This window comes from Typha angustifolia, chromosome 7, assembly GCF_048772165.1.
Source record: "Typha angustifolia cultivar Huaian chromosome 7, ASM4877216v1, whole genome shotgun sequence".
Classification (NCBI taxonomy): Eukaryota; Viridiplantae; Streptophyta; class Magnoliopsida; order Poales; family Typhaceae; genus Typha; species Typha angustifolia.
This window is the reverse complement of record NC_133245.1, coordinates 66183-93250: the sequence shown is the minus strand read 5'-3', so window position 1 is coordinate 93250 and position 27068 is coordinate 66183. Positions and strand designations below refer to the sequence as shown.

The 27068-nt window shown below is 37.8% G+C and overlaps 3 protein-coding genes across 4 annotated transcripts; 2 read left to right on the top strand and 1 right to left on the bottom strand.

Annotated features, from left to right (window-relative positions):
• The first annotated feature begins 938 nt into the window (after nucleotides 1-938).
• On the top strand, nucleotides 939-2680 carry LOC140763098 (uncharacterized). The gene has a single exon (XM_073101150.1). It carries the CDS (start codon nucleotides 1531-1533, stop codon nucleotides 2410-2412), a length of 882 nt encoding a protein of 293 aa, XP_072957251.1. The 5' UTR covers nucleotides 939-1530; the 3' UTR covers nucleotides 2413-2680.
• A 511-nt stretch (nucleotides 2681-3191) lies between these two features.
• LOC140763615 (uncharacterized) lies at nucleotides 3192-6610 on the bottom strand. Its single transcript, XM_073101889.1, has 2 exons — nucleotides 6129-6610; nucleotides 3192-3758 (listed from the first exon to the last, which is right to left on the bottom strand). Exons 1-2 carry the CDS (start codon nucleotides 6420-6422, stop codon nucleotides 3600-3602), a joined length of 453 nt encoding a protein of 150 aa, XP_072957990.1. The 5' UTR covers nucleotides 6423-6610; the 3' UTR covers nucleotides 3192-3599.
• A 5674-nt stretch (nucleotides 6611-12284) lies between these two features.
• LOC140762052 (helicase-like transcription factor CHR28) lies at nucleotides 12285-26776 on the top strand. 2 transcript variants are annotated; one of them, XM_073099654.1, is made up of 13 exons: nucleotides 12285-12728; nucleotides 14426-14504; nucleotides 14618-14815; nucleotides 14942-15154; nucleotides 15244-16199; nucleotides 18216-18287; nucleotides 18367-18444; nucleotides 18519-19416; nucleotides 21871-22001; nucleotides 22625-22846; nucleotides 23668-24279; nucleotides 24382-24591; nucleotides 25927-26776. In XM_073099654.1, exons 1-13 carry the CDS (start codon nucleotides 12585-12587, stop codon nucleotides 26029-26031), a joined length of 3918 nt encoding a protein of 1305 aa, XP_072955755.1. In that variant the 5' UTR covers nucleotides 12285-12584; the 3' UTR covers nucleotides 26032-26776. The 2 variants fall into 2 exon arrangements, with proteins under 2 accessions (XP_072955755.1, XP_072955756.1); XM_073099655.1 differs by lacking the exon at nucleotides 14618-14815 and having other exon boundaries at nucleotides 12286-12728.
• Nucleotides 26777-27068: the final 292 nt, after the last annotated feature.

Here is a 27068-nt window from a genome sequence, read left to right as displayed (position 1 = left end):
TCTACGTGATGTGGCCGGCAAGACACAAGGCTATCACTCTGGTACCACATGGAGATAATCAGAGCACTGATTAGAGTAGGTCAAAAAAATTGACAAGTTGACGACAGGGACATTAGAACCACCACCACAACTAAGAAGCCATTAAATTTTACTCCCATCCACTCTGGAACCAAATATTATTGGATCATACACTGCAGCGTATAATTTGCTCCAGGACTAAGAGGGAAGAGTAGGGAAACCTGTGTCAGCATATGGAATCTCTGATGGCTTCTATCATGGTGCTTCGTTTTCAATTCCCGAGCTCATCCTAATGTCCTAATATAAAATAGTATGGAGTTCGTTGTAATATCTAGGTTGTGAGATGTGCTGGATAGTCGATGCAGTTTCGGCCTGCGTGGGCCTTGTGTCAATACGGACAAACTTAGTTCAAGATAAAGGAATTTGATATCTTCCGGAGTTCCCTCTTTGTCCTTGTCCGTCCGTGATTGAGAAAAGCACATCGCAGCCACTAAAATAGCCAGCCTTCCAAACAATATAGCAACTTTCTGAATCTCTTTTTTTTACCTAGGACTGACTGCCCGAAAGCAAGGTTTGGCCTGGATATAAATTACAATGAGCCAGTATTGATCCCATGTTGGGGCGAGAGGACAATATAAAAGGGATGCTAATCATTTCAGAGACCCATCTGGTCCCTGAAACACGGGGCTCAATTTATATATCTACTAGTATCGGAAATAATTGGAAGGAACTGGATATAACATAATATTGAACAAGTTATAAAAACTAATCTCCTATTGAAAAGGGCCCCCAAACTCTCTTCTCAAGTGACTCAAGTTAGTTGTCCAGTCCAAATGTGATGAAATATCATTATCCTTTGATCTTGCATAAAACAAAATTATTATAAACTACTTCCCTTGAGTTGTGTACGTACACGAGGGAAGTAGTCAGTCTCAGTCTGTAATTGGGCCGGACCCAGCAATGTAGTCCATTGCTAGGAATAGGCCGGTCAGTGAAACACGTGCTTCCTAATTGCACACCAAAAACAAAAAATCCTCCCTCCATCTCAGGAATCCGATGAATGAATGAATAATGTGATCCTAAGCACCCAAATTGCACAAACTGAGAAGGACCAATCAGCCCTGCTATTGAATAGTATTCCCAACTTAACAATGACGGGGGTCTTTTGGTCCTCTCAAATTGCCTCACATGCGTTGGCCCAAGCAGCAAGAACATGCACCGTACACCGAAAATAATATTAGAAAACGAAATGGCATAAAGGTAATTACGTATAAATAAGATAAACCTCCTCACTCTCTCTCTCTCTCTCTCTCTCTCTCGGCTATCGATCCCCCAATAAATACTCCCCTTTCTTTTTTGACTCCCTCCTCCACTGTTACCCCACCCAACTGAAGCAGAAAAGAAGAGAGATATAGGGGAGAGGAGGGAAATTTTTACGAACCTCGAGCTCCTGGAAGGAGACAAATAAGCACCACAAGCTCCCCGAGATCCCAAATGCCGGTTTAGCAGACGATGGGTTGCTGCTTCAGCAAAAACAAGCCCCGCCCCGGAAAGGCCGGGAGCCGGCTCCCCGCCGGATCACCGCCGCCGGAGGAGGAGACGGTAAAGGAGGTGCTCGCTGAGACGACGAATCCGAAGCCGAGGGAGGAACCGAAGGCCGAGGAGAAGAAGAGGGTTAGCGGAATAGAGAAGGGAGTCGTAGGATTCGGCGCGATCAACGGCTGCGATGAGAGATCTGAGGAGACCTCCGAGGTCTGCAGCGTTAGCGAGACCCTATCCGTCTCCACGACAGTGACGGAGAAGAGGGAAGGGATGGAGGTCGAGGGGGAAGTGGAAACGAGGAGGACAGAGAGGAGGTCTCCGGCCAAGATCCAGCGCAAGCGCTCCTTCTCCGGCGAGCTCGCCGGACGGAGGGACCGGGCCGTCGCCGTCTCCAGTGTGGGGTGCCGGAGTGGCAGATCCTCGCCTTCGCCGTCGAGGAGAATGGTTGAGGGCGGCACTGGCGGGAAGGCGTATTCCGTGAGAGAGCCGAGGCAATCGGTGAGGAGCAGCGCACTGATGGTAAATGGCGGGAACGGCATCCGGCGAGACCCAGGCGAGAGATCCGGGAGGAGGTCGGTGTCACCGGCGGCGAAGCGAGTGGCGGATCTGCGCCAAGGAGGCGGAGCTGGGGGCGGAGTATGTAGGGCTCCGACGCCGGCGAAGGCGAGCAATCGAACATCCCCGTACCGGATTCCGGCCGCGAAGCTGCACGATAACGGCGGAGGCGCCCGCAGCACCGGCACCGGCGCCAGCAGCACCTGCGGTGACGAGGGTGGCGGCGGCGGGTCTGTGGAGGGGAACGAGTCGCTGGAGAATCCCCTGGTGTCATTGGAATGCTTCATCTTTCTCTAGCTGGTGCCATTTTGGCTTCTCCATGACAACATTAAGTTTATGCTTTCTTTTTATTTTTATTTTTATTTTTTTGTTTAGAAAATTAGGAGACACCTCTCTTCTTTGCTGAGATGATGCGTTAAACTGCAACCTAGCTAGATCACAGTGATACATAGCAAAAGGTGGGCCGTTTGATTTATATCGCTGTGGATGCACTGTATCTTTTTGACTGATGGAAATATATCCCTATATATAAATTTCTAACTTGTACCCTTTTTGCGTCGAAAGCTGAGGATAGCTATTTTCTTTTTCCCCCTTATACAAATGAAAGGTTGGATGGAACATAAATTGTCCTTGTTTAATAAATAGTCTTTGTTTGGTTTGGATCAGATCACGAGGTCATATCTTTTCTTAAGGAAACTTGTGTGAGAAGCATCACAGAGGGTGTTTCAATTATTATTTTTAAAAAAAACCTCTCATTGTTTGGACCTTTTTATGATAGAGAGGACAAAGAAGGATACGAAGAGACATTAATGGCGGTGACTGTACTCTGAGTAAGCTCACAGCATGGCAGAGCTGTGACAATCGAATCCCATTTGTCAGAAGAGAGCAGACCCCTGAATGAGTATCTTAATTGCTTGTGCAATGTGCATAGATGCGATTAAAACTGACCAACACTACATTTTGTCATCTTCCACGGCAGTGGGCAGTAGAAGAAGAGATAATATGAGGTCGACGGAATGAGATCTTCTATTAGGCTATTCTTATTTTTCATCCTAATGATCTGTTTCACTCGAAATACCACCTTAAAAAGAAGACGACGCAGACATACCAGATGATGTTCCGGAAATTTTACAAAGGAGGCCTAGAAGGATTGAAACACAAGTAAGGGTACACACTACACAGTAGGCAGACATTTTTGAATGGCAAGAATTATGGATGCATGCATTCCACAGCCACCTCTCTCCTGCGAAACAGGGGGAGGCATACTTGCACACAAAAATGGAACAACAACTGTACAAATTTTGAGGGATGTCATCTTTGTAATACATATCAGCTCCCATCGAATATCTGGACACAGTTACCGAGCTAAACTGCCAACAGACCGATTGAATAAGAAGCAGTGGTTTTGATCAATGCTAAGATTGTTGGCAATCAGCAGCAGGAAGAAGTCATAATATTCTTCCCAAGTTGATCACACATTCAAGCTAACTTACATCTGACGAGGATCCACTGAAAGAGTTCTGCTGATGAGAAGGCCATGAGATCCTTTCAGGTGGGCAGGGGGCAGGGGCAGGATGTGCAATAAAGGTCGGTATATTATGGCCAGGCATTAGTACTGAAACTCCTTTCGAATATATTGACATCTGGAAATAAGAAGGAAACGAAGCAATCAATTTATCCATTCTCATATACACGTCTTCATCAAACCAAATTTACTAGAATATGACATTGTGCTGAATAATTAAAATACAATAATATTATTAGTTGTTTGATGAGGGTAAATCCATTGTTTTATTCTAATAGGATTAATGAATTATATACCTCTTTCCTTTTAGCTTCTCTAATCCTGACAAGATAACATGAAACCAATAAAAGCAACCTTTTGTTACCTCAAACCTTAAAAGGCAACTGGAAAGATTTATGCCTCAAATAGATCCTAAACCAAATAACTGGATGTGCTGCACTTTCTTCATGTTTTCTCAATCCAGCTAGCTTCTCATCAGTTAGGTCATAGCAATTCAGAATCAAGAAATTTGATATGAAATAGAAGGGATTCAACATGTCACCCGCCAGAAAAATGTGAGCTGTTTATAATACGTGCAAGAGTAAAAACCTTGACTAACAAAACCAGCCGCTTAAGGATGTGAAGCTCTCTTGTTCTCCCTCTCTAACATGATCCGAATCTATGTTTGAGTTACCAAAGAGCCATTTGCTATACCCTGTCCTAAATAAATAAGGTAAATTCTATGCCTCTGTCCCTCCCGTGAAAGTGATCTATAACATGATCCACTTTGGTAAGATGTACCTATTTTGGATGTACAAGATCAAACTTATTACTGTGAAGGTGTGGAGAAGTATTAGTCCTATTGAAGTGCTATTGTATCAACATCTCCATGAATATTGAAGTTCTGGCAAAAAGGACCAGGGGTGAAGGTAATTCACAAAAATCAGCAATTGTTTGAATGGTTCAGATTTCATAGCTAATGTCGCCACATCTAATACAGAGCAATATCAACCAAGAGATGATCATGTTCAGATATGCTAAGCCATGGAAGAGAATAGAAAAGATGCTGAAGGCTGATCATCTTGGTATCACTCAGGAGTCTTAAAAATCTATCTTCTTACTAAATGACAAATGATATATGGATTGGATATATGCTGGTTTAAGGTCATCTAGTTCATTCATAATGACTACATTTGTCTTCAAAGTCACAACACAATCAAAGTAACCAAAGATTGCCACTCTAGCCTAGCAGGCAAAGAATGTATTTCCACTAACACTCCAAAAAGAATTCCCTACAATTTGAATGTCCAATTAGCTCAGCTCCATTTTGAAGGGCTCATGACCAGCTTACTCAAATGTTTAGATATATGGAATATTAACTGCTAAAAGAAAATTGTGTTCTTTGATGTCATCAGTACTATTTCAGTGTTTGTCCTCACTCCATGGTCATCAGAGTGAAAATTAAGTATTCGAAAGTAGATTCATCGATCTATTGTGCTTGCATTATACAAGTGTTAATGTATGATATAGATTAACATATATATATTATTGGTTCATCATGTAAGATGACAAAGAGAGCAAGAACGCCGTGGTCTTTGATAAAACCCTGACAAACACAATTTCGGATTGTATTTGAGAATATAAGACATACGATACGTTTTTTTACACTTAGGCTTGTGGTCGGCGTCATCTATATTCCTTAGGAAAAATTAAACACAAAAATCCAGGTCCCAGGACCAAGTAGTCTTGCATATTGTGCCTGGCATCTAAATCAAAACAGCTCACCGACCGAGAACATAGATGGCTACAATGCAAGAGTTGCAGCTATCTACTGGTCGACCCTGATCGAGACTTCACAACACCTATCTCCATATATATACGCTTTTGCAGGCCCATTGACTGATTCCTTGTCCCAAAACGAGATGCTTTGTCTCTTTGTTACACGACAACTCTGTCGAATATATAACTGAATTATATATTTATTATTCACTGTATATTCCCTCGCGTTGAAACTGTCTTCCTCTCTGCTATTTGGTACCTCATAAATCCCACTACTCCCCGCCCCGAATCGAAACTAAAAATAATATCAGAAGGATTACTTCGAATCAACACCCCAGGTAATTCCAAAAATAATAATAATAATAGTAAGTGGAATTATATATATATAAAATCTTCCCACTTGCCCATATTGCGACTCAGTTAAGATTGGGAGTTCTTGGGGACTAGTTTGATCTCTTCATCTCATGAGAAAGAAGAAAAGAAAACACTAGAGTAAGAAACTAGAAATTAAGGGGAAATTGGATTCATGGCCCAAAGCAACAGTTCGTTCCTACTATTTCTTGTTAAACTGGAAGTAGTGCGTCAGTTTCGTTGCTAAGCATGCGAACAAGAGATCATCGAGGGGCATTTTCGACATTGTTGATGATAACTACAATAACGAATTGATCAAAAGAGGAAATAGGCTAAATTTTTAATTAATATTAAACCAACTTACTAATGAGGTGCCTACCTTTGGCGAAGGGCAGTCGAGCTTGCCGGCGAAGTGCCGCCGCCGCTGCGCCTCGAGATCGTTAGATCCCGTCACCCGCCCAGGGACCAGCTGGGATGATCTGGCAGCGGGGCCACGGAGGAATCTCTCGAAGATGGCCATGATTAGAAACAAAGATATAAGGATGGCGGTGGCCACGAACCCGAACGACACCGCATTCACCGAGCTATCCAGCTGTCGCCACCTCTCCTCACCACCTCTCTCCGCCGCCGCCATCTCCAATGGTGCCATCGCCGGCCCCCTCCTCCCCCCCATTCCCCTCCGCCGTCGACGTCCGATCTACGAAATGAACGGCTATAATGGCTTGGCTTGAAGTGGCCGACCGATCACCACTTTCTATCTCTTATCTAAAAGTAAATAAGAGAGCGACGAGATCGAGAGATGGAACTAGAGACTAGCTAGAGAGAGAGAGAGTTTTCCTAGTCTCGCGTCTCTCGGCAGTGGTTTTCTTGGGCTGGGGAGGGGGAGGGGTAGAGGGGAGGGGGGAAGAAGGAGAAGGGACCCATGTGATGTTGAGTGATTGATGGTAGAGTAGAAGACCTCCTTTCTTCGTCTCGGGAGACGAGTAGCTAGCCTAGGCCTAGTTATATCCTAATGCACCTATTTTTTATGTTGCCCGTGGAGAAAACGTCCTCATCTTCTTCTTTAATTACCGAGCTCGCCACAGAAGTAGGACCGTAGGAGTATGGTGCTGCGTTAGTCAGTAGTATATATATTTGTCTATATAATGGCCGAATATTTTTAAGATAATGGCATCGCTTTGTTTGATACCCATCGTCGCGTTCCAGAATGATTGGATTTCATCATTTATTATATTTAATCATGCATATATTGTGGAGTTGCTGCGAGGCCACGGTATTGCGAGAAGTACGAAATTGCTGATCACTGCGGATTGGAATCTCTTTATATATTTTTCTTCTTCTTCTTCTTCTTCTTCTTCTTCTTCTTGTTTAACTTAATTTCCGCAGCTGTGCTTCGTCCATCTTCGAAGAATATGTTCTTTCTTTCTTTTCTTTACGGCAGAACCAGCCAAGTCTTTTCTTTCCGTCCCCTTCTTCCCTTCTCGTACTGCTACTTAATCGTATAACGCGAATAAACCACCGGCTGCTAATTCAATCGGGGCCCCAACTTTATCTCCTCACAATTGTTGTGATGTTCCACGATAATTGAGGACTAAACTAATTTGAAACATGGCGTAAGAACCCAGCAATTTTCATCGCTTGGTTTGTCTAATCTCTGTCGACCCCTTCATCGCAATTTTTTTTATGGTTTCAGTGCATTAGTTCCCCTAATAACCGGACAAGGTCATTTTTGAGTGGGATGTGGGCCCTCCCTCATTGTTCTATTATTTATACTATATCATGGATCTCTCTGTTGACGTTCTTATTAGTAAAAGAATAACAAATGTTATCATGACTGCTCTTACTTAAAACATGCTATAGCCTAGAGTCAGCTGGTACCCTCGCGAAGAACTCACTATCTCCTCAGATCAGGTACAACTAATACACGTAAATCCACTGCTCGAGACTTGCAACCTATAGAACACCTATAGCCAATAAGCTAAGTGAGGACAATCTTCGTAGTTTCCAGGAAAATGGTGGGCTCAAAGATAACAGTTTCGTAGGCGCTCTGTGCTCGTGCTCCATTCAACGACGTCCACGAGAGCGAAGTTGCCTGATTTGTCGGAAGGACGGTGGCGAAACAAAAGATAGATTTATTCTGATCACCGGATTTACTGCTGCTGCTGCTGCTGCTATTCATTACTAAATTACTCATAAATAATAATAATAAATAAATATGGTCCCACTATATCAGCCACGTGGAGTCCAGCGGTGCATTGTGCTATCATCCAGGTTGGCCGCCCACGTCGGATGACTCTGGAACTATATAACCTTGTGGGATGTCGGGGGTCGGGTCTGGTCGACACGTGTCAATGATCAGCAAGGGGAGTCGTGATGTAGGATTTATTCGCGGATTGTATGGCAGTCCGGGTCAACGTCTAGAGAGTCAAGAGACTGAGCTGGTGTCAGGAAACAGGAGCCGCGTGCCTGACGCTTATTATCCATCATATGTATGTATGTGGGATGTGGCTTTTGCCTCTGCCTCTTTCTCTTTTTTAAGTTTTAAGAGAAGGCACGTGCAGGCCGGAGGGTGATGAGTAGAAAGAGAGAGGGTGAGGGGCTTCCGGCTTCGTCGTACGTCCGTCCGTCTAAAGTACGTGAGAGCCGGGCCGCACGTATCACCTTTTAATTGATATGATCGGTTCTAGATCTGACCGACCAAGAGGTCAAGCCAAGGCGCGCGCCGATCTCAAATATTACAATGTATGTCTTTTGAAGCAAAAGAGATGGAGATGGAGATGGAGATGGAGATCTCACTCCACTCATTCTCTCTTTCATTCACTCTTTTCTCCTCCCCCCCCCCCCCCCCCCCCCCCTCCCGTCTCTAATTAATCTAGCTCCAAGGCTGGGGCTTGAGCTCAAAGCTGCAATTTTCTAATTAAGCATGATGAAATTTATAATGTGGAAGAGAGTTGGACCGGGTCTGCCTTAGCAAGACGACGCCAATTGTTAGCTCTCTCCGTTCCATTGCCTCTCCTCTTCACGCCCTTGTCCTGAGATGACTAAGCAAACCAAATATTTACTCTGAACAAATTCATAGTTTAATGACAATAAGCTCAGATTTTTTAATTTCTCAAAAATCATCCATCATTTGTTCTCTACAATTATAATACCCAACTAAAGCCTCCCCAAACCTCAATCTCCTCCATCATCAGCCGTCTCCTTTTATTAAATTACTTGCGTTTCCTAAATAATATTTTTTTTGTGAAAAATATCTTTTTACATGTAACCTAATTTTAAATCTTTTGAGATTATTTATATTTCTTTCAACTTAGAACAAGACTTGTAACGTGAGTGTAGAACTATTTTTAATATTAAGTACGGAATCCAAACTTAGTATATATTAAATTTAAAGATAATAACTATAGAATACAAAGTTAATATCTATAGAACCGATCGTTAATAATTTTTGGGACCAGTATTCATTAAATTAAAAAAATTCATTCTTAATTTATAGATAATATATTATTGATTTATTTATTATACAGATATTCTATCTTTAAAAAAAAAATCATATTCATAAGAGAAATTGGTATTAAAATCTAGATAGATAAAATAAATATCAGTCAACAAAAGGAGAGGAAAATATTAGAAGCTTCTTAAAACATCTCAACCATGCTCTCGCATTGTTATCCATATAAGATTGGCGCTGATTTCAATTTATACAAGCTTGTGTCTTAATGTATCTCGCTGACCAATAACATTCTCACGAGATATGGTTAGGCTTCATGCATAATTAAGAAAAATTATAATTAATGGAGTTGCATTTAGAACCATTTTATAATATGTGGAATAATAAAATTTTATATTGAAATATAACACTAGAGTATATATATATGTATGAAACTATATACAGTGACTAATATGTAGAACAATTAAATTTTATTTTGAGTATGTGGAACTATACACAGTGAATAATACCAGATTTCAAAGATACTAACTATTATTTCTATTACTTGTATCATCAAATTTTATATATATTGACTCCAGATTATATAACTAATAATTAATAATTTTATAATTATTGATTATGGATTACGAAGATAATAACTAAAGACTTATGAGATAATTACTCTAAATACTGTTAAAAATAATTTGACTCATTTCAGTGAGCTTAATTTTATATATAGTTATCTACATTTAGTTATCAATAATACTATGTAGGAATTTCATAATTTGTATCTATGAATTCTATATATTATTCAGCACTCCTAAACATAAATTCTAAACAGCATATATAAGGAAGCAAAAAAATAAATATAACATTCAAAAATATAGATACAAAATTTTACCTTAGCTCATCTTCTTGCTTATATATTTCAACGTTAAAATTTCATAAATATATTTATAGAATCCAAAGTTGAAATTTTATAGGTATATCCAGAGATTCACAAATCTTACTCTAGCACATCTCCATGCGTATTTAGTACCGAATAGATATATTGTGTTTTTTTTTTATACAATAAGCATGCTTTAAACATTAGTGAGAAATATTCATTCCAACTTGCTTTGAAGAAAAATACTTAAGAATAATATCATATTCTTCTTGTTTTAAAGGAGAAATTTATTAAACTAGAAGCAAGAAGCCCAAAAGGTTACAATAGGCTTCCTTGCTTGTACAAGGTACCAATGGCATATTTACATAAAATTAAAGTGAATTAAGAAAAGTCCGAGGCCCTCCATAAAAATTTAGTAGATATTGATTGCATATGATTGGCTAGTTAGTCGGCTGCCATGTTAGCTTCTCTATAATCGTGTTTGATGATCGTACAGTCAAAAGTCTATAATAGAATTCTAATATCTATTATCAAGTTTCATAAAGTCCAATAATTTACACTATTTTTTATGGATCTGATCAAAATATGCAAATCGGTTTCAATATAGAGATTTTATATGTTTAGACTACTAACTTGTACCAATGCCTCTCTCAAGACCCAAGCTTATGTTATAATAGCATTATTACATCTTACTGACACCCCAATCTACCAATAAAATATCACAATTAGAATTTCTGAATATCCAACCTGCTCCATCTTTATTGTATAATTGATCCATAGAATCATCACAGTTAAATTTAACCCAGGCATGTTTAGGTAGAGTCCAACCAATAGCTGGTGAGGAGGGATTGTTTACATTGGTAATAATATTATTGTTTGGCCGTAAGTAATCCATAGTCATAAAAATTATTTTCCTTCAATAAGTATAAGTGAAAATTAGTGACGAGTTAAATTTATAATCGTTACTATGTTTCCAAAGTTACAAAAAAGAATCGGCAATAATAGCTAAGAGAAGATTATGGTTGTTCTTAGGAAGGCTTTTATTTTCCACAAGCCAATCACTATTTATCCAATTGCTATCAAAAATAAAAATGGACATAATGAGATTCTATAGTTGTTTGGCCATTTCACAATCCGACATATAATATTTGATTAGCTTATTTTGGTTGGCAACCCGATTTCAAATTAGTTTCCAATATAAATGTCTGAATTCTAGAGGGAATAGGTAGAGATCATACACTATTATATCAGTTCCTATGTAAAAATGGTTTATACATAGTGATATTGAGATAATAAATTTTTTTTAGCAAAGGTTTTTCATTAAAGAGGTGAAAGAGAAAGAGAAAGCTTATTAAAAAAACTCTTTGTTGGCATTGAAAAGAAAACGAATAAAGTATTACTATTTTGGCACGAGAATAATAGAGAAATACTATCTATTTCATAATTTTATTGTCCGTAAAGTACACAAATTTTTTTTTTCTTCTCACGAGTATAAAACTGAAAATGAGAGTACGTGATATGTCATTTAATATTATAAACGACATGGCTTTGTATATTTAATATATGTAAAGAAAAGAGAGAAATGAATATTAATATTGTTTTTATAACCGGAATGAATAAAGATGAAAAAGGAACTAAAATGGATAGAGATGCAAAACTAAAGATTATAATAATTTTCACGGGTGCAAATCACTCTCTATTATAGTTAACAACGAAGCAATTTGACCTTTAGAGTCTGGTGCATGCATGTATGTATGTACGTATGTATATATAATATAGAAATAAAAAAAGAACTCATATACAGTGGCTATCAATCACCGCCGGCAACCGCAAAATACAAGTATTCTATAATCCAGCATTTGGCATGATCCGCTCCGAGAAGCTGGGTCGTATCCAGTTGGTTATAATATGTATTGTATGATAAATCAGATTGTAGGAAAATATACACGGGCTGTTATATACTCAAAAGATACCCGTGAACTGTACGTTGGATTCCATGGATTAGTAGTATGTATCCGAGTCCAATTAGAATCCAATGCGAGCTCATGGGTGGTGGTGGTAGTGGTAGTGGTGGTGGTACACTAATTTCGTTATAAATACTGGCCTCTTCCTCCCTTGTTAATTTCTTTATCACTTGGGTTGACGCGTGATTCGGGAAACCACTCGGAAATTATTGTTATTATTATTTGATAACAATAATATACAAATACATGACCCCATCTTTTCCGTCCCTCACCAACTCTTCTTCCCTCTTTTTTCCTTTGCTTTCCCATCTTCCATCTTCGATCTTCGGCTCTTCCACCTTCCTATTAAAACTCGCCCAACTCCATCTCTCCTGCGATTCTTCCCTCCACGTTCCTCTTCTCTCTTTCTCTGTCTCGATCTCATATATGTATACATCGAATTAGGGCTCCGAGGAAAGCGAGGAAGCTATTTGAAGAATTTGGATTGGGGGAGAGGAGAAAGGAGGAAGGAAGAAGGTACCTTTTAAGGTCTTGCGTTCCACATGATCTTTTGCGATGCTGAATCCTCGAGTCCCCTCCTTCGATTCGGATCCCGATCTTGTTAACGATGCCGTATACAACGACAATCTATCCATCAGCCTCGGTGATTTCTTTGCCATCCTCGACGAAGAACCTCCCCCATCGCAGACCTTTTCTCCTGTGAGTACCTCAGATCTTGCCCTCCTCTATTTGATCTTTAACTTTTCGCCTTAGGATATCAATAATTTTGGTTCTCCGTCTCAATTCTTGATTTCTCGACGAGTGCATAGTTCTCTCTGATTTTGAAACTATATCTATTTTTCTTTGCTCATTGGTTATCTGCTGTTACCTGCTATGGTCCTGTTCACTTTGTTTGCTAGCATGGGAAGGAAGAATAGCATAATGATTTGGAAGCTTTGGTGGGTTAGAGATGGAATTCTGACCCTTCTGTGCCATAATTTTTTAAGTAAACGGAAGAGGTTATCCTGTTCTTCACTAAATCATACGAACTTCATGAGAATTGTCGTTAGGAGTGGCCAAATGACTGATTCCAGTGGCACAGTGCGTAGGATATTTTATTTTACTTTCTCTTGGTAGCCTCTTTTCCACTTATAGTAACATAGATCTGGCAGAGTTGCTTGACATCATTTGATCTGCTTAATAATTAGGCTAAGGTATCTTAGATTTTGTCTGGCCAGATTCTGACCCTTTGAGGAAGTGCGTCTTATAAGGGGATAATGCTGTGGCTCCTCTTGCCCTTTCGTTAGCCATAGAATCCTAGATACTTCAGGGTCACTGTATCTGACTACAAAAGAATTGCTAGGTTAAATACTTCATTATGTATTTCTAGGTGGTAGTTGCATAGTGCACTATAACGTCGATTTTTAAGTATACTCGGGATGCTTGCAGGAGTAAAGAAGGGGGCCCACGAATTTTCCCTTTTATGGATTCGTATTGTGAAGCGGAATATCAAGCTTTTCTACATGAAAGTTTTGTACTGCTTTTGTATTGAAAAATGAAGTTGATGGAATGGAAGCTGCATAAAATCCAGAAAGGGTAACTTGGTTAAATGGAGATGAATATGGAAGAAATTTGCCGATATTTGTTATTAGTTGGTTACATAAATCCATTGCCATAATATGTTAGTCTTTGATTTCATGGTAATAAATGTCATAGATCCGTAATATTAAGTAATGCCATTGAGGAGAATGCCTATTATTGGCTTGAAATTTGGTTAACATCTTAATACATTTCATGAGCCAGTATTGTTTTGCAATTTGGTTAATATTATTGAATATGCGTCATGAGATCCACAGAACGTAAATAATGTTATTGGGGAGAATGCCTCTATGAGAGATATTCATTGGCTTGAAGTTTGGTTCGATAATCCTCTGTCAATTAGCTTCATTGACAAACTAACCAAGCTTGAGGTTGTACAATTTTTTCATATTAATTCTGTATTTCTGCATATGTTAGTTGAAAGGTATTTTACTTGTCTCATGTAAAATAGCATTTTATGATTTGGAGATTGATTAATATTCATATAATAAAGTGAAAAATACCTGTAACCCTGGTGACTTCATTGGTGAGCAGTCTCTGGGGAGGACTGCTCACAAGCTTTTTGTGCTTGGCTCAAGGCTAGATGAGCCAAAATAAGCTCAACTCATGTATAAATGTGTCAAGCTTGAGCTTGTATTTTGTTTCACGAGCTATTTGCACCCGTAAGTCTTATAAACCCACACATCAATACTTTTCTCAGTCATATGTTATTTGTTTTGACTTGTGAATTATTTATGTTTTATTGTTGCAAACTTTTCCGTCTTCATAATGCAATAAACTATGATTGTTTTTGCTAAATTTGTAATTATAATCTACAGATCGCTCAAAAAAGTTTAGTACAATGGACACCAGAAGCTGATCCTATTGGTTCGGAGAAGGTCTTTCAATTGAAAGAAGGTAAAGCATGGTGAAACCTTTCTTTTTTTTTCCGGGTGTTAAATTATAAGGCCTCACCTGACCTCTCTCTCTCTCTCTTCTACACCATTGGTTAAATGTTTCTGAAAATTCAGAAGATTTGGAGGGTTTTGGTAAAGAACTAGGATCTAGTCAGTGTACTGTGGGGGCATCAGACTGCCTAAAAGAAACTTTCTCAGGGCTTTACCAAGCTGAAGAGAGTTTTAACCACTTAACTTCTAGCTCTTACTCTCTCCCAATCACTGATGGTACACAACATACTTTCTCTAGGAGCTTTCACACTTCTCCTTCAGGTTACTCACCAAACTGGTTATGTTCAACTGTACCATCCAACTCTCTATCTATTGGTTCAGTTATTGATTCCTTTGATAATTTGTTAACTGGCAATATTGACTGCCAACTGTTGCTGAATAATACAGCAAGTTTTAGTGTGCCCGTTGGTGCTGCTGAAGGAGCAAGTTCACCTCCATTACAATACGAAGATTTTGGGAATGACTTCTTTCTAGATGGAGATGAAGGAAGGGACTCTGAGCAAATGGATGGTGAAATTTCATTACAACAAGGTGTGAGAGAGTCTGAATCAAATGCAAGTAATATGTCAGCTCTCTGTTTGCTGCAAAATGGTGGAACAGGTGAGTGTTCTTTGTTTGTTGCTGTAGTTCACTTAATAATATGGTAATTTGTTGGGCCACTAAAAGTTGTCTCCATATTGTTATTGCAGAATCATTGCGGAATATGTTGACAGAGAAATTTGGTTTAAGTGATGCTATAAACGCAGGTCCAATTCCCAGTTCTGTTGTGGAGGAGAGAAATCTTTGTGCATCAATGACAAGACATCCATGTATTGGGAATGATGCAAATTTAGCAGATACATTTCATTCTGAGGTTGACTTTGGTGAGGCGACTGACATACTGTGCAATGCAGATGGTAGTTGTTTGACATTAAATAGAGAATCTGCTACTAATAACATCGAAATTGGATTAGGCCAGTTCCTGTCGGAACAAATTCCTCAGCCATTTGTATCATATAAAAAGGAACCGATGATTCACCTGAAGGATGATAAATGGAAGAATCAGCTGCTTCTGTCTCAAAATTTATGTATAAGCAGTGAGATGCAGTTACATACGCAGGAAGGATTAATTGATACCTCTTTATCGGAGCGCCGGCTCTCAGATTTTGATGCATCTTCATCAGGAACTTTATCTTATGACAGGAACCATTATGAGGATATATTTTTTAGGAGCGAATCTAGTACAGATTCTTCGCCACTACCCTCAAGTAGAAACTCTTCCTCTGAAAATGTTCATAGATCTTTAGCTCATACAACAAGACATTTTTTGGCTGATTCTGATGTGTACCTCTATAGCGAGAAGCAAGTCACATCCTCAGAGAATGCGAGGCGAGATGAGATGCTTTCATCTTGCCATAAACAACATAATGTTCCTAAAGGTAGTAATATTGCTCAGAGGAATCCTGCAAGAAGCTGTTCAAGTGTGGATGACGATGATGACGTCGATTTGTGTATTCTTGATGATATCAGTGATCCTGCCCAGCCACAACTTCTACCAGTCCATAGAGTGTCTCAACAATCTGTATATGGTGACCCATACATCCCCCAATTAGGAGGCATGAGGTTTAAGGAAGATGAGAGACTAACTTTTCGTCTTGCATTGCAGGTTAGTCAACATGCTCTTTTAATCTGATGATTATATTTTACTTGCAGAACTAATGAATGTCTACAATGCTGTTCGTTTTCTTTCAGAATTGAAACATGGTTCTTATATATCTTTTTTAGCAAGAAAATATTTTGCTGCATTTTTTGTTCTGTCTTAATTAGAATTATAATTTGTTGTGTAGATTCTTCGCGGTAATTTATAAACAATCATCTCTATTTCTTTTGGTTAGTTTTATAATATCTATTACTCTGCGCCTTGTTCGGTTTGAGATTAAGCTCTGAACTAGATTAACTGACCCCATTTTCTGAGTTTTGATTTGGATATCTTGAATTAGGTTAAGGTGATTTGATATTTGGTTTTGAACTAGGCTAAGAGTGTATTTATTATTTATAATGTGATGTGAAAAAGTTAAAAAATTGTTAGTTTTGGAGGGAAATAGATAATATAGAAATTTGATGGACAAATATATCCTTTTCATGTCATGATAGTGGTCATTATTATAATATATAAATATTATATGGTGTCTTATAATATATGAATATTATAATGTTATGATATTATACTATTATAATATTCGTATATTATAATATTATAATATTATATAGCTATTTGCAGGCTTAAGTGTATATTTGAAAGAATTTACTGTTTTATAGGTTTTATAATAGTTATTTGCGAGCTTAAGTGCATATTTGAAAAAATTTGCTGGCTTATATGATGTCTATACTAGCCATTTGTGGGCTTAAGTATATTTTAAAAGGAGAGAGATTCGATTAGACATGATTTGATAGTTTTTGGTGAAAGAGAAGAAAAAGGAGGGAGAGAGGAGAGGTTTGACTGGATATGATTTGACACATTCATATAAGACGATATATTTATAATACAAAATATGAATATTTTGAAAGAGAGAGAGGGAGAAGATGAGAGAGGAGTCTTAAGATTGACAAGACAAGAAATTGATAGATTTGAGTCATGTCTAATTAATTTGAAAGAATATTAAAATTTATATATTGTTGTCTATTTATTTATTAGGTACTGAACTTGATTAGGAGAAAAAAGTTAGTTTGTTGTTTGGTTACTGAATCAGAGAATAAGGCCATAATATATAACTTTTTGCTTTTATGTGGCGTTAACCAGAGAATATGGGACCAATCATTTCCCAAGGTTGCCCTTTGACCAAACATTCTCCAAGGCTACATCCCTGCAGATAGCTAATTTGCTTGACTATTGATTCCCTATGGTCAATATCATAAAATCCTTGTTTGAATGGCTTAGGGATGTATAATTTGCCAAGTAGCTAATGATGTATAATTTTTGAGTTAGTGAGCAATTGCTACATTTGTTTACTCTCTATCTTCTTTGTTCTTGCTTTTCTATATCCATCTTCCTCTTCATTTTCAAAGCTATTAAGTAATGCACATTCAGTCAGTCAATGGTAGAAGTTATTCCAACCTACCTCTACAATGATATTGACATGAAAATCAGATTTGAGATTGCATTGAGTTTATGTTTTGTATCCTTTTAAATAGTGTTTTTGCATAAATCTATTGCAGGGAGGTAGGGCTTAAAGCCTCTTACTATCTTAGTTCAAATTTTGAGCTAACTAATTGGCCCACCCACTCAAATTTTTTTTTTCCGATTGTATCCTCCTTTTCCTCAATTATTTTCTAGGAAGATATAATATTTAGCCAAAGAGAAAGAGGAGTACTTGACAGGACAACTGAACTCTTGGAGTTGTAGATTTTAAATTAGCTTTTGTTATTCTTCATACATCATCCTAAATATATCTTATATTTCTCTCCAACCTGGTATTACATTTTCTGTGAGCATGTTAAGACTTTTAACCATTCTTAGTATGGTTTGAATTATCCTCATGAAATGCAAGGAAATAATGAAATATGAATGAATTTTCCTATATTTTGATTCCTAGTTCTTTTTTGTGGCTCCAATTTCAACTGTTCTGCTCTGTTTCCTCGCATTGTAGGATATGTTGGACTAACCTTTGGAGTTGTATGACAGGATCTTTCTCAGCCGAAGTCTGAAGCTAGCCCACCTGAAGGAGTTTTAGCTGTTCCTCTTCTGAGACACCAGGTCTGAGTTGGATTTACCTTTGTATGATCTCATTCACTGTTGATTTTCCTCTTTATGACAAACTCATCATTTTTCACAGCGAATAGCTTTATCATGGATGATGCAAAAGGAGACTGCCAGCTTACACTGCTCTGGTGGGATTCTCGCAGATGATCAGGTTTGTTGATAATTTTTTCTCTCTCTATTGCTAAAGAATGCTAGACAATTTTAATTGGGTATCCACTACCATAGGGTTTGGGTAAAACAGTATCTACAATAGCACTAATTTTGATGGAGAGATCATCATCATTTCGATCTTCTGGAATGGACAAGCAAAATAATTATGAAGCATTGAACCTGGAAGACGATGATATTGCTGATGTCTCAGAGCCTGGTGCTACTAAGCATCCACGAATTTCTAGTCCAGTGGATACGAGTTGTCCAGTGAAGAGGGAGAACCCTGTTATGATGGTGAAGAGCAGACCAGCTGCCGGAACTTTGGTTGTTTGCCCCACAAGTGTTCTTCGACAGTGGGCTGAGGAACTGCAAAACAAAGTTACTGGCAAAGCTAATTTATCATTTTTAGTATATCATGGAAGTAATAGAACAAAGGATCCCTATGAGCTTGCCAAGTATGATGTTGTACTAACCACATATGCTATAGTAAGCATGGAAGTCCCAAAGCAGCCACTTGTTGATAAAGATGATGAAGAGAAAGGGAAGCATGATGCATTTGGTCAGCCCATGGGATCTTTAAGTGGTAAAAAGAGGAAAAATTCAAGTTCCAAAAATCTAAAAGATGGGAACATAATGGAGAATGCTTTGCTTGAGTCTGCTACTAGACCTCTTGGAAGAGTTGCATGGTTCAGGGTTATACTGGATGAAGCACAAAGCATTAAGAATCACAGGACTCAAGTTGCTAGGGCATGTTGGGGTTTGCGAGCCAAAAGAAGGTGGTGCTTGTCTGGCACCCCCATACAAAATGCAGTTGATGATCTTTACAGCTATTTTAGATTTCTCAGATATGATCCTTACGCTGTTTACAAGTCATTCTGCTCCATGATAAAGGTGCCAATCAGCAGGAATCCCACTAATGGCTACAAAAAGCTTCAAGCTGTCCTGAAGACAATAATGTTACGTCGCACTAAAGGTGAATTTATTATCTTATGCAAGCTAGCATCTTTAGATTACACCAATCATGCATCGTTTCAAAACAACATGACAGAATCTTGTACTAGAAGCACTTTTACAGACTAAGATTTTGTGAATTTGAAATTTGGGATTTAGTTGAAAGCATTCACACTTGATCCCTAACTTTCTTGAATGAGTTCTAATTTCTGTAGTTGTGGGCTGTGCTTCAGTCAATGTCACATACATTTGATCATTATAAGATGATATTCAAACAAACTTTCATGCATGTGGAGTTAGAGCATTCCTCATATTTCTAAACCCTGTAAATCTGAATGGATGCAAGCAACTAGTTCTTCATATATGATTGACTTGGTTAACCAACATAAAATATTTAGACATCTTTGAGGTAAGTTTCAATCTTTGTCATTTGGATATTGGAATGGAGGGGTTGGGGGATAGGCCGGCATAAGTAGCAGAATAAATCCATTAGATCATTTTGGTCAATCAAAGAAATTGAAGAATTTGACCAGCTGAATGGAGTGGAATAGGCTATCTATTTTTTTTTTTTGAAAAAGTGGCATCACTTCAAATAGATCAGGCTTATCTGGTTTATGATTCATGAACTAAGTAGGGGTTTGATGGTTATGACTCCTATTATTTGGTAAAGAGAGATTAGTAATCTACGTCATCTACATAAAAAGTGCTTTTAGCTGCATTGGCGATGTAATTTCTATTTGCTCTTTTCTTTGTAGTGATTTTTGCTCTGCAACTTTTGCAGAGAAAGTGGTGAGTTGAATTGGTTAATTTTCTCTGAGGCTGAATAACAGTACTCCTCAATACAATATTTCAAGGGTGGTTCACTAGACAATTTTGTGCTGATCCTCATTTCTTTTATTTTGGACTGTTGAGTCAATAGTCCATGGATTTTTCAGAAACATTCAATTTTCTTGGAAACTTCTCCACAGACTTAAGAACATTTCCATCAGTTTCTCTAGCCAAATTCTCTAAATTTAGAGAATTGGGTTTTTTATTTGGAGAATGTATTGATATAGGACAATGATAGGAGAAGAACAAAATAACAAACTCGCGGAATCCACCAATGGGGTATTGGAATTCACCAACGTAACAAAATAGATGATCTTAAATCTCAAAACATTCATTAACCTCCAATATGAAGTACCATGCCTCTATACAGGCAAACTCTAAAGGATAAAAAAGACTAAAATTTCTTAACATAGAGAGATTAAATTGCCCTCAAAATCAAAGTCCATTTCTCATGATGTCTAATCAACGATGAAGATCTGATGTCCGCACCAACCATTCTTTGATATTAATTCACATCAAATTCCCTATTCCATTCCCTAAACTATTTAAATATTATATATGTTTGTACTTCCCTTTTACGTGATATGGGTTTTATCAAATTTAGGGAATGAGTAGTCATTTGTGTTCCAAAATTTAGAGTAGAGAATGGGTTAGAGAAACTGGTGGGAATTCTCTTAAGAGGGTAATTTGGTAATAAACTAATAGAATTCTCATTACCTCAGTTATTGATCATCTAGTAAAGTTAGACTTATTGTAGAAGCCTCATTCTTTTACATTATTGTAATAATGTTTATGACACCAATTTCTTTCTGCACACACTATCTACTGCATTCTTTTCTCCATTTCATGCAGTCAGGTGCATATATTAGTATCTTTTATCTACGTAACTATATGAAATGTCTAGTTTCTCCTATTGGATTACTTTTATTGTAAATGTCTATTGTTTATCTTTCCTATGCCATTGCCTTACTTTTCCTTATTTGCTTTAAGAAGCTATTTCCCTTCGCATTCAATATTTTAAATTGAATTTTTTGCTCAACAATCTACCTTTTTGTATAACCTATTGTCTTGTTTCCATGTATTTTCACTGCCTAAGATTCAAAATTGTATTTTAATCAAAGTCTTAAGGTATCTGCCTCGTCATTTTTTCTGCATCTCCTTCATCTTTCGTTAAGGGGTTGTTGAAGGGCTTCTCCTTCACTTATTTATCATTTTTCCGTTGTTTGCTTCGCATGTTGGAGTTTGTCTTGTTTACTTATTTCAATTTTATTTACATAACCTTCATTAGATGCGCATACTCTACTGTACAGTTTGTTCTGCCATTCTGTTATTCTTGAGAAGGTCTTTTTGAACCCAAAGTTCCAATTTTTGTATATCAGGCAACATATGGTTCTGAGTCGGCTTTTGTTTATTATCAGACTTTGTTTAGGCTTTGGTATTTCAGTATCAGACTTTTGTTTAGGCTTTGGTATTTCGACCAAAAAATCTTTAAGAATACTTTGGCAATTTTAGGCTTGTCATTGATTTATGGAAACTCTCTTTTTAGTTAATATTGTAAGGTTATATACATCTTGCCCTACAGAAGAAATGATGTGTTCGGTGGGATCGTCATGCAGTAGACGTGCTCTAATTTTATTATTTTTTATAGGTGCTCTTATTGATGGAAAGCCTATTATCACTTTGCCAGCAAAGACTGTGACTCTTAAGAAGGTGGACTTCTCAATGGAGGAACGTGCATTTTATTCCATTCTAGAAGCTGAATCCCGAGAACAGTTTAAGGTGGGTTTAAATATTGTTGATTTTATTGAATGTGCCTTATGTTTCGCATTTCCGTGATGGTTGTTGGCGATCAGAGCCCTAGCTTTATTGTGAGCCAAAGCACTAAGAAAGAAGAAAGCTTTGTCTGGCTGGTGATTTAGTCTCTTTCTTTATCTCTTGAGTGTGGCTTTAGACTATTGGAAGAAGAGGCACCAGTTTGAACATTTCTACTGATGAATCATTTCAATAGTACAGATGCTGCCGTTCTACGAGGCACGGCCAGGGAAGTAATGAAAAAGAAGTCATGTAGTTGGACCATCTGCTTTTCATTTTTAGCATCTCATCTTCTCTGTTTACAATGGTTGTCAACTGGTTATTATGTAAAGGAAGACCAGATCTGTGCTTGAGACTTCTTGGCTTATTATATGGGTATATGCATGTTTTTCTGGGGCAGTTCGATATCTGGTTTTCTTCTTGTACAACATCTCATAATTCTGTTTATTACTGCTTGCTTCATGCTTCCCTGAACTTCAATTCAGATTTAGTTTTTGATTTCACCTTTTCTTTTAATTCCAAGTTTTTTCACCCCTAGGTGAATTCTTTTATTTATAAATATGCACTTTCTGAGCATATGTCCTATTTAGGTTTACGCTGCTGCTGGCACTGTCAAGCAAAATTATGTCAACATTTTATTAATGCTCTTACGGCTCCGGCAAGCGTGTGATCATCCTCTTTTGGTTAAAGGATATGATTCTAATTCTGTCTGGAGGTGTTCCCTTGAAATGGCATCGAAACTTCCAAGAGAGAAGCGAGAACATCTAATTTGTTGCTTGGAAGCTGGTTCAGCAATTTGTACAATCTGTAATGTAAGCAGCTTTTCATTCATCATACTACATGAAGTTTATAATCTGCATGTTAGTCACTATTCAGTCTTTATGAATATTGGTTAAATGTCTTACCTTGGATGCATTCACTTTCAGAAGTCATATCTTGGACTTTTTGTAGATTGTTTCCTATGTATTGTGCACCAGATATAGGCAAGTCAATGCGTGGGCTTGGATGGTTGTTGTCAATCACGCATAGCACATTTTACCTTTCATTCTTTTTGATGTAAAATTGCATCCATGTTTAAACCTGGTTGGGCTGATTATTATTTATAATATGTGAATTCCATGGATGTATGTGCCGATCAGCATGGGGCATACTGGTCGGTATTTACAGTCTCAGCAAGGTGCTCGCACATGGCCTGGGGCAGCATGCAAAGGACACCCCCACACTGGTGGGTGTCAAGCTTATTGAGCAAAACTAATAGAAAATTAAGGGAAATCATTAAATTGGATCTTTGGATTTTTGGAAATGTTTCCTCAATTTCAAAATGTCCTGAAGAAGTAGTTTGGAGTCCACCTAGATGTATGGTTGATCTCAAATTAAATTTTTTGCAATTTATCTTTGAAATTTCAGCTGCAAATATGAAATATGAGTTTTGACCAAATTTTTTGCATTTCTATTCTTCCCCACTTCTGTTTTTCAATTTTCTTGTTCTTCTGATCTTCTTTAGTAGATGATTGCTGATCCCATAATAGAGCAAAATCAATGAAATGCCAACCCCAACTATCTGGGGCCATTTAAAGGGGACACAATTTTTTGTTCAATGACCACTTATATGCTTCTATTGCATTTACTGCAGGATGCCCCTGAAGATGCTGTTGTTTCTATCTGTGGACATGTTTTTTGCAACCAGTGCATTTGTGAGCATCTTACTGGGGATGACAGCATCTGTCCGGCTGCCAGCTGCAAATTCCGATTGAGTATTTCTTCATTATTTTCTAGAGGCACATTAACAAGCTCTCTTTCTGGCTTAAGTGGAGATGACTGTTCTCACTTTTCTGGTAAAGAAATGGAACATGCAGAAAAGCTGTCTGCAAATAGGTCATCTTATGATTCATCTAAGGTTAAAGCTGCTCTAGAGATTTTGCAATCACTTCCTCTATTGGATAATTCCCAAACTAGTAATTGCAGAAAATCTTATGATGGAATTACAGTATCATCACAAAATGCAGCGAGTACTGTTTCATTGGGATGTTCTTCTGAGACAAGCAACGGGAAACACTCTGATTCAAATAGATGTTCAGAAGGTCTAGTTACAGAAAAGGCCATTGTCTTTTCTCAGTGGACTAGGATGCTGGATTTGTTGGAAGTTCCTTTGAAAGATTCTTATATACAGTACAGAAGACTTGATGGGACAATGTCTGTTGCTGCTAGGGAGAAAGCTGTTAAAGATTTTAACACGCTTCCTGAGGTTTGTTAAAAACTTCCAGTCAGATATAATTATTTCTCTATTCATCCTGTATTCTTGTATTCTTGTTCTTGTTTTCCTTATAGCCTTAATTTTGTATGATAGGTTACTGTCATGATTATGTCTTTGAAAGCTGCAAGTCTTGGATTAAATATGGTGGCAGCTTGTCATGTCCTTCTGCTAGATCTATGGTGGAATCCTACGACAGAAGACCAGGCAATTGATAGAGCACACCGTATTGGCCAGACACGTCCTGTCACTGTTTCACGCTTAACAGTGAAAGACACAGTTGAAGATCGCATATTAGCTCTCCAGGTAATTTCACAAACATCGAGTACATCTTTAGATCCTTCTTTCTAGTTCTAATTCATGATGAAGAGAAATTTAATCTCCTGCACAAACCCAATAATAGAGCAAGAACTCCAATAGTTTTATAGACTGGAATTCTTAATTTTGCATGTGCACCTTTAATGTACATATTTCTATTTTAGGCAGAATGTGACCCTAATAGTAAATGTTAGGAAGGCCTAGCCTCAAAAGTGTCCCTAATAGTTGGCCTCGGACAGAGTTAAGTTTAACTTAAATAATTTGGTATACGGTATCTTGTGAATGGGTGATTTGTGCGTAGCCTCAACAGAATTGCCTTTGAATGTAGTATATGTTGTTGATGGTAATGGAACGTATTCTAGGTAACATTTAGATCAAAATTGAGATCAGTCTAAGTAACCTCAAGGATATGATTGTAGCTATTAATTGGGTAGTAGTGAGGCCTTCGTCATTTGTCAAGTTTCACTTCTCTTAGCAATGCATATGCATCATATGTATCAATTGGAGTGTCATCGTAAGCAGCTATTGGTGTTCTAAAAGGCAGCCTTGTATGTTTGATGGTCGAGGGACTGCATAGGGCATAGAACGGTGTATATGTAGGCTAATTTCTTTTTCTGATGTGAGAATTATTTAATTTTATAAGATGCATAAATGGAGCAGGGAAGGAATGAATAGTATACTTGAAAATAATTATGAAGATTGATGTCATAACCCTTGTGAAAAAGAAAATCCAAATATTTTGCCTGTAAGAAGCATTGTAGAATTCTCCTTTGAAAAGACGAGAAATAAGTAGAAATTTATTACAATTGTTCAAAGAAAACACATGAACATTAGAATATATTGGAAGGCACATTGTAATGCAATGTCGTGCTGAAATCTGATACATGTAGGCAATGCTTCATGGTATTTCTTGAACTTAATGTAGGGTATAAAGTATTTTTAGTTTTTGAAAGTTACAGCAGCAGTGATAGGAAACGTATAACACATTACTGTGAAATTTTTGACAACCGGGTGTGATGTCTAGTTGGACTGATGTTGATTTTTAAAATCTGCCTGATTTCTTTGCTTGATCTATTCGAGTGAGATATTTATTTAAAATTTAATGCCAAACTTCGTGTGCCGTTTTGCGATTCACAATTGTTCTCTTATATTTGCGTCCGACTGTCTTCTGACAGGAATGTGAGACTTTAAGTGAGTATGGTCCTTCAATGGCAGCATTTTTTTTTGGCAAAGTTTAATTTTCATGAATTTCATGATCTTCCACAAGCATATCTGCAGGGCATACTTTGATTGTGGTACTCATTTATAAAAAATGCATTGCAGGATAAGAAAAGAGAGATGGTTGCTTCTGCATTTGGCGAGGATGAATCTGGTTCTCGTCAGACTCGCTTGACAGTTGAGGACTTGAAGTATTTGTTCATGGTGTAGAAATCACATTCTTTTCCGCAAATTTTGCACTCTTCTTGTCTAGATGGCATTGACAGCTAAACACTCCAACTAGTTTTAGGTGTATTCAGTATTCAATCTGGTCAGCAGCTTAGAAGATGATCACTAAGAATGGAAGTAGTTGGATCTGTTCTGTATGTATTAGGATCATAAAGCGGTTTCTTTTACTCAGTTTTCCATTGGGTTGAGATCCCAGTAACTGGTATATCAGAAAGGCATTGAGGATGGAGTACTAACCAACAGCATATTTGTGTATAGTCATAGAATTGCAAAGTTTTCCCGTTGTTCTATTGCTAACATGCCAACTTTCAAGTGTGGGCTCAAGTAACTTCACAGGTTAAGAATAGGAGATGAATGTAATGCCCAACTAAGCTCATTAGTTAGTTTTCTTCCTTCTCTCTCTCTCTCTCTCTCTTCCTTTGAATCTTTGAATATATCAATATTCTCAGAGTCCGTTGTGATTTATTTGTATCTCACTATCTGGAGATTTAAAGGTAGATTTGTTTTCTTATTCCAAAGTGTGGTTCTGCTCATACATTTCTTGTTTGGATGTATATAAGTTGTGGAGGTGCTGCTTTGTGAACCTTGTAGAACTGTTGACATTGACAAAAGAACTGATAAAAGGTACCCTTATGTTTAACTTTCTATCAGTGTTCCCCTTACAGCCTACAGGCTATCTAGATGTAGATTACTTGTATCAATGCTGTGAAAAGAAAAGTTTTGTAGAGTATGTCTCAAAGTATTTCTTTTACATCGACTGTCAACAGAGGTACATCATCCACTTTAGCTTCTCTGAAGACAATGATGTTTCTGATATTTATTTTGGCTGGATGGATTATTGAATGGTTGCTAGCAAGATTTGCATTCTGTCTATTAGATGTCATTTATTTTCAGTAATACCAGGCTTTTGTCTCTTAGTTTATGCTGATGTATTGCAACAGAGCTGGCATAGCAACGGAGGGGGTCATCTCTAATTTATCTGAGATGCCAAAATCCAGGGTTCAGAGAGCATTTTAGTT

What these genes read in the sequence shown, in the direction of transcription:
- LOC140763615 (XM_073101889.1), bottom strand. Translation starts at nt 6,422, where the DNA reads ATGGGGGGGAGGAGGGGGCCGGCGATGGCACCATTGGAGATGGCGGCG. An exon ending in TCGACTGCCCTTCGCCAAAG is followed by an intron (nt 3,759 to 6,128) that starts GTAGGCACCTCA and finishes TCTTATTTCCAG; the next exon opens with ATGTCAATATATTCGAAAGG.
- LOC140763098 (XM_073101150.1), top strand. Translation starts at nt 1,531, where the DNA reads ATGGGTTGCTGCTTCAGCAAAAACAAGCCCCGCCCCGGAAAGGCCGGG.
- LOC140762052 (XM_073099654.1), top strand. Translation starts at nt 12,585, where the DNA reads ATGCTGAATCCTCGAGTCCCCTCCTTCGATTCGGATCCCGATCTTGTT. An exon ending in TTCCTCTTCTGAGACACCAG is followed by an intron (nt 18,288 to 18,366) that starts GTCTGAGTTGGA and finishes CATTTTTCACAG; the next exon opens with CGAATAGCTTTATCATGGAT. An exon ending in ATCGCATATTAGCTCTCCAG is followed by an intron (nt 24,592 to 25,926) that starts GTAATTTCACAA and finishes AATGCATTGCAG; the next exon opens with GATAAGAAAAGAGAGATGGT.